The sequence below is a fragment of the Chiloscyllium plagiosum genome, unplaced genomic scaffold (genome assembly GCF_037043375.1).
Source record: "Chiloscyllium plagiosum isolate Xiang-an unplaced genomic scaffold, Cpla_swu_hap1 HiC_scaffold_9, whole genome shotgun sequence".
NCBI lineage: Eukaryota > Metazoa > Chordata > Chondrichthyes > Orectolobiformes > Hemiscylliidae > Chiloscyllium > Chiloscyllium plagiosum.
Window position 1 is genome coordinate 116,517,327 of NW_028270147.1, and position 18,147 is coordinate 116,535,473.

The 18,147-nt window shown below is 46.9% G+C and overlaps 1 pseudogene and 1 gene segment (V, D, J or C); one reads left to right on the plus strand and one right to left on the minus strand.

The window, feature by feature from the left end:
• Positions 1-18,147, minus strand: part of LOC148149271 (centrosome-associated protein 350-like) — a 1,440,514-nt pseudogene that overhangs the window by 99,494 nt on the left and 1,322,873 nt on the right.
• On the plus strand, positions 3,284-16,608 carry LOC148149272 (Ig kappa chain V region Mem5-like). The segment is given in 3 exon segments: positions 3,284-3,346; positions 3,533-3,862; positions 15,740-16,608. Coding segments are annotated over 3 exon segments (708 nt in total).

Below are 18,147 nucleotides of genomic sequence, written 5' to 3' on the forward strand. Positions count from 1 at the left end.
GAGGATGGAGCAGGGTAGACAGGGCTATTTCTTTCGTTGTCTTTTTGGTGTTTAGATCGATGCTGGGTGGTCTGTCCCATTTTATTTCTTTGTTGAAATGTCATCACGATTGATACAACTGAGTGCCTTGATCAGTTATTTCAGAGGGCAGTTCAAAGCCATTCACATTGCTGGGGGAGAGTGTCATGGACCCTGACAGTATATTCTGACCTCCCCCACTTCCCCATTCTGTATATGGAAGGCTGGAGCCTCTCAGCAGGATGTTCACTTGCTGGAGCTATCACTCCCCCTGTACAATTCTGTCCCCACATAAAATCCACACAGATCTTGAATTCACATCGCACCTTCAATGTCCAAAACATTTCAAGAGGGTTCACAAAGTTGCAGTAAGAGGAATGGGGGAGGGGATGGATGAACATAAGAACTAGGAGCAGGAGCAGGCAATTCAGCCCCTCGAGCCCACTCCACCATTTAATACAATCATGCATGATCCCATCACAGCCTCAACTCCACTTTCCTGCTCACTCTCCATCATCCTTTAACCCATTACTCATTAAAAATCTGTCCATCTCCTCCTTGATGTGAGACAGGGAAGGGACCACTCCATTTCAGACAATTGGGGTTTATGGAGCATGGATGGGGGAAGCTGGGAGAGGACATCGGAATCATGGAGTGGGACAAACAGGAATGAAGGATTCTGTGGTCAAGGGGCTGATGTATTGCAGAGGCGGACAATGTTGTGGGAATGGAAATCAGAGGCCTATTTGGGATTTAATGCTGAGATACTGGAAGGTCTAATGGGAAGAAGGCCCATGTTTATTGATCTCAGTTAGAGATTCCAGCAGGAATGAGACACATATCTAGTGGTCTCTATTGGAAGGTACAGGGGGAAGGAGGCCCATGGTTCCTGCTATCTGTTCGAACATCCAGTAGGAAGGAGGCTCGTGTTGACTGGTCTCTGCTGGACAGTCCAGTGGAAAGGAGGCCCATGTTTACTGGTATCTATTGGATGTTCCAATGGTATGGATGTCCATGTTTACTGGTCTCCATTGGACTGTCCATTGGGAAGGAAGTCCCAGTTTGCTGGTTTCTATTGGAGGGTCCAGTGGGAAGGATGCCCATATTTAATAGTGTCTATTGCAGGGTGGTCCATATTTATTAGCAGACTGTCCAGTGGAAGGAGTTCCATGTTTGCTGGCCCCTTTTGGAGAGTCCAGTGGGTCATGGACACCATGGTGGGTATGGGGCTGAGTTCCATTCTGTTGTAACTATGTAATTGTCCAGCTCTCATCCCAGTGAAACACTCTGACCTGGAGACTGATCATGGAAAGGGAAGGAGAGGGGTAGGAGAGGGGAAGAGATTGGAACATGTTGTGATTGTCAGGCTGGGTCAGTTGGTCAGAGCCTGTCCTGTCCCTCCAGCTCACACTGATGGCCTGAGGGTCTCCTCTCTCTGCTGGGCCTTCATGGAATGCGCTTTGTGTCCAAACCAGTGCCCAGTGAGAATAGGCCAACAGCACAGAACTGCCCTTCATTTGACAAGAATCTGTCCATCTTCCTGAGAGAGGCCAAAACCTACTCGATGTGGGAAATGGAACCTTACTCCAGGAGAAGACATGCCTCTGGGGTCAATGGTTAACACCCACTCTTGAGGCAAAGCAGAGGGGGATTCGCCCTGCGTTTAAATATTGCCACCTGGCAGACTGTGGAAAAGAGAGAGAAGAGAGTCAGTGAGAGAGATAGAGGGAAAGAGTGTGTGTGAGAGGGTGAGAAATAGAGAATGAGGAGTGTCTGAGACAGTGTGAGATGTATGAAGCGAGCGAGTGAGAGGTAGAGGGAGGTAGAAATGGTGAGGTTGAGGGATAGAGAGAAAGAAATAAGATGATACTGAGAGGGATGGAGAGAGAGAAAGAGAGAAACAGACAGAGAAAGAGAAAGAGAGTGTGAGACTAAGAGTGAAGGGAATCAGGATAGAAGGGTTGAGTTGTGAGTGATTGAGAGAGAGAGAGAGAGACAAGAGTAGGATTTGAGACGGAGTGCAGGAGAGAGAGAGAGAGAGACTGTAGAGACAAAAGAGAGGGAGGAAGAGTAAAAGAGGAAGGAATAGAGAGCGGCAGATCACAATTGGAGGGAGTGAGGGAGAGGGATTGAATGAGGGAAACAGTGAGAGGTGAAGAAATGGAGATTGTGAGACAGAGTGAAGAAGCAAATGAGAGTTAGAGAGAGTGGCTATGAGACAGAGTGGGAGAGATAGAATATGAGAGAGATTAAGAGTGGGAGAGAGATGTAGAGAGAAAGACATGGCAGATGTGAAACAGAGAGACAGTGATAGAGAGAGAGAGCGAGACACGTTCTGGACACCACATTCTGGGAAGGATGTGATTGTACTAGAGAGGGTACAGAGGAGATTTCCCAGGACGCTGCCTGGCCTAGAGGCTCTGAGCGATGAGGAAAGATTAGAAAGTCTGGGGTTGTTTTCCTTGGAGCAGTGAAGGTTGAGAGGGGACCTGACAGAGGGCTGTAAGATTATGAGATGCAGTGATAGTGTGGGTAGGAAGGCACCTTTTCCATCGTAGAGGGAACAATACCAAGGGGCAGAGATTCAAGGTAACACAGACATAGAAATATAGTAAGAATTCAGCCCTTTGAGTATCTCTGTCATCCAATATGATCATGGATAGCCCTCTGACTTAATTCCATATTCCTACCATCTTCCCATACCCCTTGATGTTGTTAAAATGCAAAAGAATTACCTCTGTCTTTTTCTTGAATATATTCAGTCCTTTGTCCTCAACAGCCTTCTCTGGTAGAGAATTCCACTTGTTAACCATCCTCTAAGTGAAGAAATGTTTCCTCATCTGAATCCAAAACGGTCAACCCAATGTCCCCCTGAAACTGTGGCACCTGATTCCAGACTCCCCAACTTTGGGAAACCTCCTTCCAGCATCAAGTCTGTCCAGCCCTGTTAGAATGTTATACATTGCAGTCAGACCTCCTCTCATCCTTCTCAACTCAAGTGAGTTCAGGTTCAGTTGAGGTAGACCCTGAGAGGAGAATTGAGGAATGTTTTTACCCAGAGGGTGGTGGGAGTCTGGAACTCACTGCCTGAAAGGCTGGTTGAGTCACAAACCATCGAGACATTGAAAGTGTGAGGGGCTGACGTGGCTCTCTCTGCCTGATTCCATTTACATACTGAGGAACACCCAGTCAGACTCTCACAGGCTGCAGCTTTATAAAGCAGAGCCCAGTGAAGGGAGAGTTTATCAGGAACCGGGCCCAGGGACAGGGGCACACACCATGATTTCACACATCCAGCTGATCTGGCCCCTGGCATTCTGTGTCACAGGTACAAATCTCTCTCCTTCCACCTTGAATCTTTAGCTGCTCTCCATTTCACTTCAATTCCACTGACTTGTCATTGAAGGGAAAATGCTGAAACCGGAGGAATGCTCAGTGTCTCCAACAATCTCTCATTTCGCAGTCTCTTTCTGTGACAGTTCTGACTTCACTGTGTTTCTCTCTGACCCCTCAGGTATCAGTGGGGACATCATCATGACCCAGTCACCCCCGGTGCTGTCAGTGGGACTGGGCCAGACCACAACCATCACCTGTACGGCCAGTCAAGATATTACAAATGACCTCAGCTGGTACCAGCAGCGAGAAGGACAGAAACCCTCTCTCCTGATCTATGAAGCAACAACTCGAAACACAAGAGTGTCCGAGCGATTCACTGGCAGTGGATATGGGACCAGTTTCACCCTGACAATCAGCAACGTTCAGAATGAGGATGTCGCTGACTATTACTGTAAGCAGCACAACAGGCGGCCTTGCACGTTCGGTAAAGGAACCAAGCTCAGACTGAGTAAGTCAACCTCAATCCTCCATTATTAACCCTTTCAATTTCTAAACACAATTTCTAAGACACAAGTACTGAATTGTTGAAGGTGTTAGTGGGGAGCTGCAGTGAATGAAATGGTTGATTGAGGAGCACTGTGTCTAACAGGGTATCCAGCTGTATTTCTTTAATTCCATTGCCCCCTTTAAGCAGCAAGATATAAGTCAGTAAGTTTTACTCACCGTGTGGAGGAGCTCTGTCCATTTGCAGCCTGTGGTCCCATTCCTGCAGCATGGAGTGAAATCAGTGAGTAGCCTCCTGCCAGTCTCAGTGTGACGGACACGGGCAGAGTTTGATGTGAGCTCTGGCTCCATGTCCCAGTCTCTGATCTCACTGACCTCAGCAGCAGCAGCAGCAGCAGCAGCAGCACAGTGAGACACCAAGCTCCCACCTCCCACAGCTTTAACTCTGCTCAATCACACAGTTACAGAATTGTTACAGTGCACAAGGAGGCTATTCTGTCCATCCTGTCTGTACTGGCTCTCTGAATGAGCAATTTATCGAGTGTCATTCTCCTGCCTTCTCCCTGTCACCCTGCACATTGTTCCTTTTCAAATAACAGTCTCATTCCCTTCGGAATGTTTCAATTGAAGCTGCCTCCACCACACTCTCAGGCAGTGCATTCCACACCTCAACCACTCACTGGCTGAAAATTCTTTTCCTCATTTCACTTTTGTTACTTATCCAATTACTTTCAATCTTAATCCTTTCACAAGTGGAATCATTTTCTCCCTATTTACACTGTCCAGGCCCCTCCTGATTTTGAATTTCTAGAACAATTCTCCTCGCCGCCTTCTCCAAAAAATTAGAGGTGCCAGTGTTGGACTGGGGTGGACAAAGTTAAAAATCACACAACACAGGTTATAGTCCAACAGGGGGTTTATTTGGAAGCACTGGCTTTCGGAGCGCCCCTCCTTCATCAGGTGGTTGTCAGCGGTGCTCCAAAAGCTAGTGCTTCCACATTAACCTGTTGGACTATAACCTGGTGTTGTGTGATCTGTAACTTTCTCCAAAGAAGACAGTCCCAAATTTTCCAATCTATCTTCATAACTGATGTTCCTCATCCCTGGAATGATCTTTGGGCATATGTTTGCCATCTCTACAAAACATTCACCTCCTTCCTGCATTATTCACATTATTTATGTCCCACATGATTTTATAAACCTCTATAAGGTCACTCCTCAGCCTCCGGCACTTCAAGGTAAAAGGTCTCAGCTTTTCCGGCCTCTCATGGTCATGGAGTCATACAGCGTGGAAACAGATCTTTCGGTCTAACTTATCCATGCTAACTAGATATCCAAAACTGACCTCATCCCATTTGCCAGCATTTTGCCCACATCCCTCTAAACCCTTCCTATCCATGTACCCATCCAAACATCTTTTAAATGCTATAATTGTATCCGTCTCCAGCACTTTCTCCGGCAGCTCAATCCATACACGCACCACCCCCTGTGTGACAGGTTACCCCTCAGGTCCCTTTTGGATCTTTTGCCTCTCACCTTAAACCTGTGCCCTCTAGTTTTGGACTCTCCTTCCCAAGGAAAAGACCTGGGATATACATCCTGTCCATGTCCATCATGATTTTATAAACATCTATAAGGCCACCCCTCAGCCTCCGATCCTGCAGAAAATATAACCCGTCTATTGAGCCTCTTCCGACAGCTCAAACCCTCCAGTTCCAGGCGACATCCATGTAAATCTTTTCTGCAGCATTTTAAGTTTAACAGCATCCTTCCTATCACAGGATGATCAGAATTGTTCATGTTATTGCCAAAGTAGGCTCACCAATTTCCTGTACAGCTGCAAATGATGTCCCAACTCTGATACTTAGTGCAGTGACCAATAAAGGCAAGTGTACCCAACACCTTCTTCATCGCCCTGTCTCCCTGTGACTCCACTGTCAAGGAATAATGCACCTGCCACTGCCCCTGCCCCTGCCCCTGCACCTGCCCCTGCCCCTGCCCCTGCCCCTGCCCCTGCTCCTGCCTGTATACCTGCCCCTGCCCCTACCCCTGCACCCTGAGGTCTCTTTGTTCAGCAACACTCCACAGGGCCCTACCATGAGCTGTAGAACTCCTGCCCTGGTTTGACTTTCCAAAATGCAACACCTCACATTTATCTAAATTGAACTCCATTTGCCACATGTTTAGATCAAAATGGTGCTGGAAAAGCACAGCAGGTCAGGCAACATCCGAGGAGCAGGAAAATCGAAGTTTCGGGCAAAAGCCCTTCATCAGGATTCCTCTAGTCGAGCCTCCAGATTCAGCGCAGCCCTCTTGACCTGCAATCTTCTTCCCGACGTCTCCGCCCCCACTCTCTCTCCGGTCTATCACCCTCACCCTCACCTCCTTCCACCAATATATTTCCAGTGCCCCGCCTGCAAATTCCCCCCCCCCCCCCTTCCCACCTTTTATCTCAGCCCGCTTGGCACACCAGCCTCATTCCTGAAGAAGGGCTTATGCCCGAAACGTCGATTCTCTTGCTCCTCGGATGCTGCCTGACCTGCTGCGCTTTTCCAGCACCACACTTTTCAACAGAGAATGTTGGTAAAGGCTTGCTTTTCAGACTGGAGATGAGTTATCAGCTGTGTGCCTCAAGGATCGGTGCTGGGTCCATGGCTTTTCATCATTTAAATAAATGATTTGGATGTGAATATAGGAATTATGGCGAGTTTGTAAATGGTGGGACAGTGGATAGTGAAGAAGCTTATCTGAGAGTACAGTGGGACCTTGATTATTTGGGGAAATGGGCAGAGGTGTGGCAAATTGACAAAAGTGAGGACTGCAGATGCTGGAAACCAGCGTTCCGGAGAGACCACTCCCTCCACAACTCCCTCGTCAGGTCCAGACCCCCCACCAACCCAACCTCCACTCCCGGCACCTTCCCCTGCAACCGCAAGAAGTACAAAACTTGCGCCCACACCTTCCCCCCTCACCTTCCTCCAAGGCCCCAATGGATCCTTCCATATCTGTCGCAAATTCACCTGCACCTCCACACACATCATTTACTGTATCCGCTGCACCTGATGTGGTCTCCTCTACATTGGGGAAACAGGCCGCCTACTTGCAGAACATTTCAGGGAACACCTCTGGGACACCCGCACCAACCAATCCAACCGCCCCGTGGCTGAACTTTAACTCCCCCTCCCACTCCGTCAAGGACATGCAGGTCCTTGGCCTCCTCCATCGCCAGACCCTGGCAACACGATGCCTGGAGAAAGAGCACCTCATCTTCCGCCTAGGAACCCTCCAACCACAAGGGATGAATGTAGATTTCTCCAGCTTCCTCATTTCCCCTCCCCCCACCTTATCTCAGTCCCAACCCCCGGATTCAGCACCGCCCTCTTGACCTGCATTCTTCTTCCTGACCTCTCCGCCCCCACCCCCTCTCCGGCCTATCACCCTCACACTCACCTCCTTTCAACTATCGTATTCCCAGTGCCCCTCCCCCAAATTCTCCCCCTCCCTACCTTTTATCTCAGCCCGCTTGGCACACCAGCCTCATTCCTGAAGAAGGGCTTATGCCCGAAATGTCGATTCTCCTGCTCCTCGGATGCTGCCTGGCCTGCTGCGCTTTTCCAGCACCACACTTTTCAACTCTGGTCTCCAGCATCTGCAGTCCTCACTCTCTCCAACATTCTCTGTCTCCTATCTTCAAGCCAATGTTTTACCCAAATGGCTAGTCCCCCTGGATCCCATGTGGTCTAACCTTACTAACCAATCTGTCATGTGGAACCTTGTCAAACGCTTTGCTGAGGTCCATATAGACAGTGTCTACTGTTCTGCCTACATCAATCTTCTCTTCAAACCACCTCAATCACGTTCGTGAGACACGATTACCATGCACAAAACTGCATTGATTGTCCAAATGCATGTAAATCCTGTCCCTCAGAATTCACTCCAATAACTTACCCAGCAATGACATCAGGCTCACTAGTTTATAGTTCCTGGCTTTTCCTTACAGCCTTTCTTAAATAATGGCTAACATTAGCCAACCTCTCTGGTTCTCCAGCACCTCACTCATGGCTATCGATCATAAACATACCTCAGCAAGGGGTCCAGCAATCTCTTTCCTAGCTTTCCACAATGTCCTGGGATACACCTGATCAGGTCCTGGAGATTTATCTACCGTCTTGCACTTTAATAAATCCTCTTCCATAATGTGGACTTGTGTCAAGACATTGCTATTTACTTCCCAAGTTCCCAAACTCCCAAGTCTTTCTCCATGATAAATACTGACCCGGAATATTCATTTAGGATCTGAACCATTTCCTGTGGATCCACCCAGAGGGACATTGTTCACCTTCATGGGGTCCTAATCTCTCTCTAGTTACTCTTCTGCCCTTTTCTTATTTACCATAATTCTACCACGTTTGCCCTCGAGTGAGTTTAGGAATTGTTTGCCCTCCCTCAAATATACCTTGACTATCCGTGGTCCACATCCTCTATTATTCTCTTCAGGACTTTCCTGACAACCTTTGACCCTACTTTATTCAGATCCAATACATCCATATGCCATGGAAGCTGGCATTTTCCCCAGTGAGTATGTTTGACCCTGAAAATGCCTTTGTTCTTTTCCACTGTCGCCCTAAACCTTGTGATACAATGATCACTCTTCCCTAAATGTCCTCTGACTGACACTTGATGCACTTGGGCCTCCTCCCTCCCAAGATCCAGATCGAACAGAGCCTCCTTTCTCATTGGACTGGAAACATGTGGCTGGAGAAAGTTCACCTGAACACACTCTCACAACTCTGGCCCCTCTCTGCCCGTTACACTGCTACTACCCCAGTCTATATTCAGAAATTAAAGACACCCCTTCCACCCTAATTATAATGACTCTATTATATTTGCAGGTCTCTGTAAATTCCTTGCAAATGTATTCCTCCACATCCTTCCCACTGGGTGGTGCTGTATTGACTGCACTGATGATTCTGTGGACCTCGGTGTTCCTCTTTGATATCACCTCCTGGATCCCACGGCCCAGCCAAGTTAGTTTAATCCCTCTCCAACAGCACTAGTAAATCACCCCAAAGGAACTCAGTCCCAGCTCTGTTCAGGAGCAACGCCATCTGGTCTGTCCAGATCCCATCTCCCCGAGACCCAGTCCCACTGTCCCAAGAATCCAAAGCCCCCCCCCTCCTGGACCCTCTTTCCAGCTCCACATTCACCTGTGTTATCCTCCTGTTCCTCTTCTCACTTTCATGGGGCACTGCGAGTAATGTGACGATTTCTATTTTTGTGCTCCTGAAGTTAATTCCCTCCTGAGCTCCCGAAATTCTGACTGCAGGACCACATCCCTTTTCTCCCTCTGTCACTGGGACCGATGTGGACCACGACTGCTGCCTGTTGCCCCTCTCCCCTCAGGGTGCTCTGCAGCTGCTCAGTGACATCCTTGACCCTGGCACCAGGGAGACAACACACCATCCTGGATTCCCATCTGCAGCTGCAGAAACACCTATCGATTGCCCTCACTCTCAAATCTCCTCTCACTATCGCTCTTCCAGTCTTCCTTATGCCCCCCTGTACAGCTGAATCTCCCCTTGGCTCCATGGGCTTGGTTCTGGCTGCAATTCCCAGATGAACCACCATTCTTGTCAGGATTCTGACCTGAACCCTGGTCGGAGAGTGGCATTCATTAAGGGGATACCTGTACTAGCTGCCTGGTCCTTTTGGACTGTCTGCTGCTCCCCCATTCCCTCTGTCCCTGCATACTCTGAAGCTGCGGAGTGACCATAGAGTCATAGAGTCTTAGTGATGTACAGCACGGAAACAGACTCTTCGGTCCAACCTGTCCATGTCGATCAGATATCCCAACCCAATCTAGACCCACCTGCCAGCACACGGCCCATATCCCTCCAAGCCCTTCCTATTCGTATACCCATCCAAATGCTTCTAAAATGTTGCAATTGTATCAGCCTCCACCACTTCCTCTGGCGGCTCATTCCATACACGTACCACCCTCTGCGTGAAAAGGTTGCCCTGTAGGTCTCTTTTATATCTTTCCCCTCTCACCCTAAACCTATGCCCTCTAGTTCTGGACTCCCCAACCCCAGGGAAAAGAATTTGCCTGTTTACCCTATCCATGCTCCTCATAATTTTGTAAACCTCTATAAGGTCACCCCTCAGCCTCCGATGCTCCGGGGTAAACAGCCCCAGCCTGTTTAGCCTCTCCCTGTACCTCAAATCCTCTAACCTTGGCAATATCCTTGTAAATATTTTCTGATCCCTTTCAAGTTTCACATCTTTCCAATAGGAAGGAGACCAGCACTGCACGCAATATTCCAACAGTGGCCTAACCAATGTACTGCATAGCTGCAACATGACTCCCAACCCCTGTACTGAATACTCTGACCAGTAAATGAAAGCATACCAAACGCCTTCTTCACAATCCTATCTACCTGCGACTCCACTTTCAAGGAGCTATGAACCTGCACTCCAAGGACTCTTTGTTCGGCAACACTCCCGAGGACCTTACCATTAAGTGTATAAGTCCTGCTAAGATTTGCTTTCCCAAAATGCAGCATCTCATATTTATCTGAATTCAACTCCATCTGCCACTTCTCAGCCCGTTGGCCCATCTGGTCAAGATGCTGTTGTGATCTGAGGTAACCCTCTTTGCTGTCCCCTACACCTCTAATTTTGGTGTCTTCTGCAAACTTACTAACTGTACCTCTTATGCTCGCATCCAAATCATTTATGTAAATGACAAAAAGTAGAGGACCCAGCACCGATCCTTATGGCACTCCACTGGTCACAGGCCTACAGACTGAAAAACAACCCTCCACCACCACGCTCTGTCTTCTACCTTTGAGCCAGTTCTGTATCCAAATGGCTAGTTCCCTCTGTACTCCGTGAGATCTAACCTTGCTAATCAGTCTCCCATGGGGAACCTTATCAAACACCTTACTGGAGTCCATACAGATTACATCTATTGTTCTGCCCTCATCAATCCTCTTTGTTACTTCCTCAAAAAACTCAATCAAGTTTTTGAGACATGATTTCCCACACACAAAGCCATGTTTACTATCCCTAATCAGTCCTTGCCTTTCCAAATACATGTACATCCTGTCCCTCAGGATTCCCTCCAACAACTTGCCCACCACCGACATCAGGCTCACCGGTCTATAGTTCCCTGGCTTGTCCTTACCACCCTTCTTAAACAGTAGCACCTCGTTAGCCAACCTCCAGTCTTCCGGCACCTCACCTGTGACTATCGATGATACAAATATCTGAGCAAGAGGCCCAGCAATCACTTCTCTACTTCCTACAGAGCTCGAGGGTACACCTGATCAGGTCCTGGGGATTTATCCACTTTTATGTGTTCCAAGACATCCAGCACTTTCTCCTCTGTAATATGGACATTCTGCAAGATGTCATCATTTATTTCCCTACTGTCTATATCTTTCATATCCTTTTCCACAGTAAATACTGATGCAAAATACTCATTTAGTATCTTCCCCATTTTCTGTGGCTCCACACAAAGGCTGCCTGTCTGATCTTTGAAGGGACCTATTCTCTCCCTAGTTACCCTTTTGTCCTTAATGTATTTGTAAAATCCCTTTGGATTCTCCTTAATTCTATTTGCCAAAGCTATCTCATGTCCCCTTTTTGCCCTCCTGATTTCTTTCTTCAGTATACTCCTACTTCCTTTATACTCTTATAAAGGATTCACTCAATCTATCCTGTCTATACCTTACATAATCTTTCTTAACGTCTAGAAACGTGCTCTCCACAGAGCTCTCAGCCTCACGGACACTCCGCACTGATACCAGCTGCTGCTCAAGCTCTGAAACCCGGAGCTCCAACTGCTGTCACTGACCACACTTCCTACACTCATGGTATTCCAGGAACTGCAAAGTATCCTGAAATTCCCACATAGATGCACATTCTCTCCACTCTTTCGTTACCTCTTGGCAACATTCTGATGACAAACAGCTAAAGCAGGGCTCACAGTCCAGTGGGTTCAGTGTTCCAGGGTTTTGGGGAAACTCTCCAGAAGACTTTAAGAAATAGGAGCAGAAATCAGCCATTCAGCCCATTGAATCTGCTCTGCCATTTGATCTTGGCAGATATGCTTCTCATCCCCATTCTTCTGCCTGCTCCATGGGAATGTTTGATCCCCTTAACAATCACAAACCTATCTATCTCTGTCTTAAATACACTCTTCCCTCTGTAGCAATGAGTTCCACAGATTCCCCACCCTTTGGCTGAAGAAATTCCTCCTTATCTCAGCTCGAAAGGGTCGGCCCTTCATTCTGAGGCTGTGCCTTGGTTACCTCGACTCTCCTGTTTTCGGAAACATCTTCTCTGCATACACTCTTTCTAGGCTGATCAGTATTCTGCAAATTTCAATAATATCCCTCTTCATCCTTCGAAACTCCATCAAGTACAGACTCAGAGTCCTCAACCACGCCTCATATGACAAGCCCTTCATCCCCAGGATCATTCTTGTAAACCCTTCCAATGACAGCACATCGTTTCTTAGAATATGGGTCCCAAATCTGTTCATGATATTCCAAAAGTGGTCTGACCAGAGCATTACACAGCCTCAGCACTACATCTCTGCTCTTGTATTCTAGCCCAATTGAAATGAATGCTATCATTTCATTTCCCTTCCCAAGCACAAACTGGACCTGCCTGTTCACCTTCAGAGAAACCTGAATGAGGTTTGTGCTTTAGATTTCCAAAGCATTTCCTCATTTAGAAAACAGCCTTTGCATCTCTTCTTAATACCAAAGTGCATAACCTCACACTGTAACACATTGTATTCTATCTGCCACTTCTTTGCCCACTCTCTGAGCCTATCTCAGACCTTTTACAGCCTTCTCACTTTCTCAACACTACCTGTCCCTCCACCTATCTCATGTCATCTGCAAACTTAGCAACAATGTCTTCACTTCCTTCATTCAGATTGTTAACGCATGACATGAATAGTTATGGTGCCAACATTAACACCTGCAGAACTCTATTAGTCACCAGCTGCCATTTTTCCTCACTCTCTGCTTTATATCAACCTACCAGTCCTCAGTCCATGCCAGTACCTTGCCCCTAACTCTATGGGCTCGTACCTTATGTCAAAGGCCTTCTGGAAATCCAAATAGATTACTTCTTCAGACTCTCCTTTGTCTGATTGGCTGGGAGCTGTTGCGGCTGTACAGGACATTGGTTAGGTCACGTTTGGAATACTGTGTGTAATTCTGGTTGCCCTGCTGTAGTAAAAATGTTGTGAACCTTAAAATGCTTCAGAAAAGATTTACAAGAATGTTGCCAAGGTTGGAGGTTTTCAGCTACTGGGAGAGGTTGAATAGGATCTAATTTCCCTGGATTGTTGGAGGCTGAGCTGTGACCATTTTGTGGTTTATAGAATCATGAGGGGCATTGAAAGGGTGAGTAGAGAAGGTATTATTTTCATAGTTGGGGAGTCCAGTTCTAGAGGCATAGGTTGAAGGCGACAGGGGAAAGAATTGAAAGGGGCTGAAGGGGCAACTTTTTCCCGTGGTCGGTGGTGTGTGTATAGAATGAGCTGCCAGAGGAAGAGGTGGAGGATGGTATGATTACAACATTTAAGAGGATGGGTACATGAATAGGGAGGGTTTAGAGGGATATGCGCAAAATGCTGGAAAATGGGACTAGCTTAATCGGAGATTTGTTAAAGAGATATCGAGCTCCATCCCACTTTCCAGCTCTTGCTCCATAAGGCTGTGGTTTCACTGTTTCAAATGAATATCCAAGTGTTTTTTTTTCAATATGATGAGGGTTTCTGCTTCTCCAACCCTTTCAGACAGTGTTCCCAGATCCCACCAGTCTCTGGCTGAAAACAATTACTCCACAATGCCCCTCGAACTCTGTGTCCAATTAATTTCAATCTCTCCCCATGGTTATCATCCTCTGTGCTGATGGAAATCAGTCCTTCCTACCCACTCTATCCAGGCCCCTCATCATTTTCCACACCTCGATCAAATCTTCCCTCAGCCTCCTGTGTTCCAAAGAATACAATCCCAGCCAAACCAATCATTCCTCAAAGCTAAAACTCCCTATTTTTGACAAAATCCTCCTCTGTCCCCATCTCTAGTGGGATCACATCCTTCCTGTAATGTGGTGACCAGAGCCGTACACAGTTCACTCACTGTGCTCTAACTGGGCTTTTATACAGTTCCAGAATAAACAAACTCCTTGCTTTCGCTCTCAACCAAAAATGATAGAGGGAGGTGATGGTCTAATGATATAATTACTGAACTCTTAAACCAGAGGTCTAGATAATGTTCTGGAAACCAGGGTTAGAATCCTGCCACAGCTGATGGTGGAATGTGAATTCAATAAAAGAATCTGGAATTAAGAGTCTAATGATGACCATCGTTGATTGTCAGGAAAAAGCCATCTGATTCACAAATGACCTTGAGGGAAGGAAACGGTCATCGTTACCATGTGACTCCAGACCCACAGTAATGTGGTTGACTCTAAACTGCCCTCTGGGCGATTATGGATGGGCAATAAATGCTGCCGATCCAGCAATGACCTCATTCCATCAAGGGAAAAAGAAAAACAGTTTATCCCATGTGTCTTCTTAACCACCTTACTGACCCGCATTCATTAATCACCATGGCCACATCTTCCACCTCCACACACATGTGACTTCCAGGTTCAAATTGACAAGAGACGTTCCTTCAATATCTGAGAAACAGATAGAAACATCAAACATAGGAGGCCATTCAGCCCATCAAGCCTGCTCCACCATTCAATATGATCATGGCCAATCATCCAACATAATCCCCTGTTCCTGCTTTCTCCCCACATTCTTTGATCCCATTAATCCGAAGAAATATATCTAATTCCTTCTTGAACACATACTACATCTAATTCCCTCATGCTGGAAAAATGGATGAGAATTATTGGGTTGTTGTTTTTTGACCAATGTGTACACAATGGACTGATGGGTCTTTTGGGTCTCTCTGACTGTATGACTCTATTATATTATGAATAACTGGGTACCAAGGACTGGCCCCTGTGGTACCCCAACTGGTAACTACCTGCCATTCAGAAAAAGACTTGTTCTTCCTGCCCTGTCTGCCAACCAGTTCCCAATCCATGTCAGTACATGACCCCAATCCTCTTGTTCGGTAGGATTTCCCTGATTCATTTGGACATATTTCATCCTGTCAACTCTTTGCCTTCCTCAGGTCCTGTTCAATTTTAATCCTGCATTTTCTATCCTCCTCTCAGCTTTCTGCAGGTTTGATCTCCAGATAACCAACATCACCTTCCCTGTTTGGTCTTCCCTACACTGGCTGCCTTTTGACATCCCAGGCTAAGAGTCTAGATTTGGGAGTCCCACCCTTACTCTTTGTGGGAACAGATTCTGAATGATCTCTGTCTTGTCACTTGAGGGCTCCCACTGCCCTGACACTGATTTCCCATCATGTCACTGGTTCCAGTCCACTTTTACTAAATTACCGAAACATTTAGTAAAATGAAAACTTTTACACTTTCTCCATGGTTCTCCATTTCCATCCTTAATTCCAATCTCACTGAGTTCTGATCACTCTCACTAAAATGCTCGCCATCTTTTAGCTCTTCCATCTGCCCACATTCATTCCCCAAACGATGGTCCAAAATTGTCCCTTCTCTTTCACTATCACCTTCTCAGGGGCAATTAGGGATGAGGAATAAATTCTGCTCCTGCCAGTGACACTCATATCCCAAGAATCAATTTTAAAAATGTAAATTCTTTTGTCTGGTTTATTAGGTATTGGAGACAAATATTCAAACATTTTACCAGTGAATATTCTGAGAATTGAAATCCCTTTGAATGGCAGGGATTAAAATTGTTTCTCTTGTCTTTCAGGCCGTGAGAACTCTCAGCCCAAGCTGACCCTGCTGCCCCCCTCCCCGGAGCAGGTCAATGCCAAGGGCACTGCCACCCTGGTGTGCCTTGCCAATCACTTCTATCCCGATGAGCTGGAGGTGCAGTGGAAGAAGGACGGTGCAGTCATTTCGGACGGGGTTCAGACCAGCAGCTACCTGCGAGCTTCGGACAGCACCTACAGTGTCAGCAGCCTGCTGACCCTCTCTGGGTCTGACTGGGAGTCCAACGCTCGCTTCTCCTGTGCCCTCACCCACGTGACCCTCCCCTCTCCCCTCAGCAAGAGCATCAGGAGATCAGAATGTGTGTAGAGTGTTTGAGACAGTCCACAGAGGAGACACAACTTTAAATAGAACAGGGCTGAGCTGGCAGGGCAAAGGTCATTGTCAGCACTGAATTTCAACTCTCTTCCTTCTCAGGACTGGCTTGGAGACACTTCTGAGGTTCAGGAGTAAAGGTAGTTCATTGGGACAGTGTAGATAGAGCTTTACACTGTGTCAAACCTCATGCTCTCCCTATTCTGGGACTTTTTGATTGGGACAGGGTTGATTTGTGATGCTGAGTAAAATCTCTTGAAGTTGCTGAAGGCTGTCAGCTGTACAAAACAATGTGAACTTTCAAAATTTCTGCTTCAATAAATCAGATCTCCTTCCTGCTCAGCAGCCAGTTCCAATTTAAGGTTTTTGTCACTATTTGAAGGACAGGATTCTCATGTTATTGAGAAAATCTCCACAAGTGTTTTACTCAAAAGCCATTGTAGCTGTTATTTTGTGCAGCTTCCTCTGTCTGGGCTGTTAATTGCAGTCTGTTTTCTGTCAATGTCAGTCTGGAAAAGGGAATAAAGATGATGAAGATTCAGTCTCTGTCTCTGTGTGCTTTGGAAATGGACCACTCCATTCAGCTGATTAGCTGCATGTCAGCATGACATTGTCACAATTGGCTACGTGGCCTGTCAATCCGTGGTAGATGATACTGACAGCCAATCAGCAATCAGTTTCAAATAATCCAGTTGATCTGGAATCTGTGGAGGTTTCAACATTCCAAACAGAATAGAAACTGAAAGCTGTTGGGATTCAATAATTACAATCTGAGGCATTCCGTACTCACTCTCTGGTCCAAACTCAGGTGCTGGGATTGCACTGTGCACTCTCTGCTGCATGCTGTGTTGTACCTGAAATGAACTGAGGCCAATCACTGACACTGCAGACTGTGTCTCTCTGAGTGAGTGTACTACATAATGCTGCCTGTAGGTGTCACTCTGAGTGTGGGTGTATTATTCAAAGAGACACCGACAGGCAGCTAGGGTTGTGAGCATGTTACTCAGTGCTGCCTGACTGTGTGTGTGTGTTAACTCAGTGTTGCCTGTAGGTGTGTCTCTGAGTGTGTGTGTGTTATTCTGCACTGCCTGTAGGTATCTCACTGAGTGTCAGTGTGTTACTCTGTGTTGCCTGCAGGTGTCTCTGAGTGATGGATAGAGAATAGGTTTTGTGATGGGGATTGAAGATTAGGCCTTAATCTTCTCAAATCTCAGATGAAAAACAATTTAGCCTGAGATGGCAGCTCATTGAGGTGGCCAAAGTTAAAAATTGCACAACACCAGGTTATAGTCCAACAGGTTTCTTTGGAAGTACAGGCTTTCGGAGCACTGCTCCTTCATCAGGCAGCTAGTGGGGCAGGATCATAGTTCACAGAATTTGTCATGAAATTGAGATGGCAGCTGAGAAAGGTGAATACTGAGAGTGTGTTCTCAGTAAGCGAGGGATTTCAGAGGCAGTGCACTCTGTAGTTCCTAATGTGCTCCCCAATTACAAGGAGCCGGGGTCATTGCAGTTGTGGTTGTCTGCTCAGCCAGTGCTGGCTAGCCATAGTCGTATTTCAATGGTCAATTAGCCCTAAACCAGGTGCAGCAATATTACCTTACAGGGAGGGAGCTGTCTGAGTGAGGGAGGTTGAATTCTTGCAGCCCCGAGAGTGATTGCAGTGGATTAATTAAGGGTGCTACCACCATGAAGGTGTGACCTTCTCTCCCTCTGCCTCAGCTGTGATGACCCTCAGGGTTAAACTCACCACCAGTCATTTCTGTTTGTAATTAGCATGTGGGGGGAAGGGGAAAGTGAGGACTGAAGATGCTGGAGATCAGAGTTGAGAGTGTGTTGCTGGGAAACCACAGCAGGTCAGGCAGCATCCGAGGAGCAGGATAATCAATATTTTGGGCATAAGCTCTTCATCAGGAATGGAGGGAAGGTCAACCTATCCCAAAGGCAACACCGGCTGGATCGACGAGGCCACAAGAGTAAGCATGGGGTGATTGAGGGTGACAGAAGGAGGGGGTTGGTTGGCAGGTTGTTATTCAGAGTCAGGTACCAGAGTATCAGTCCTTCTGACACTCC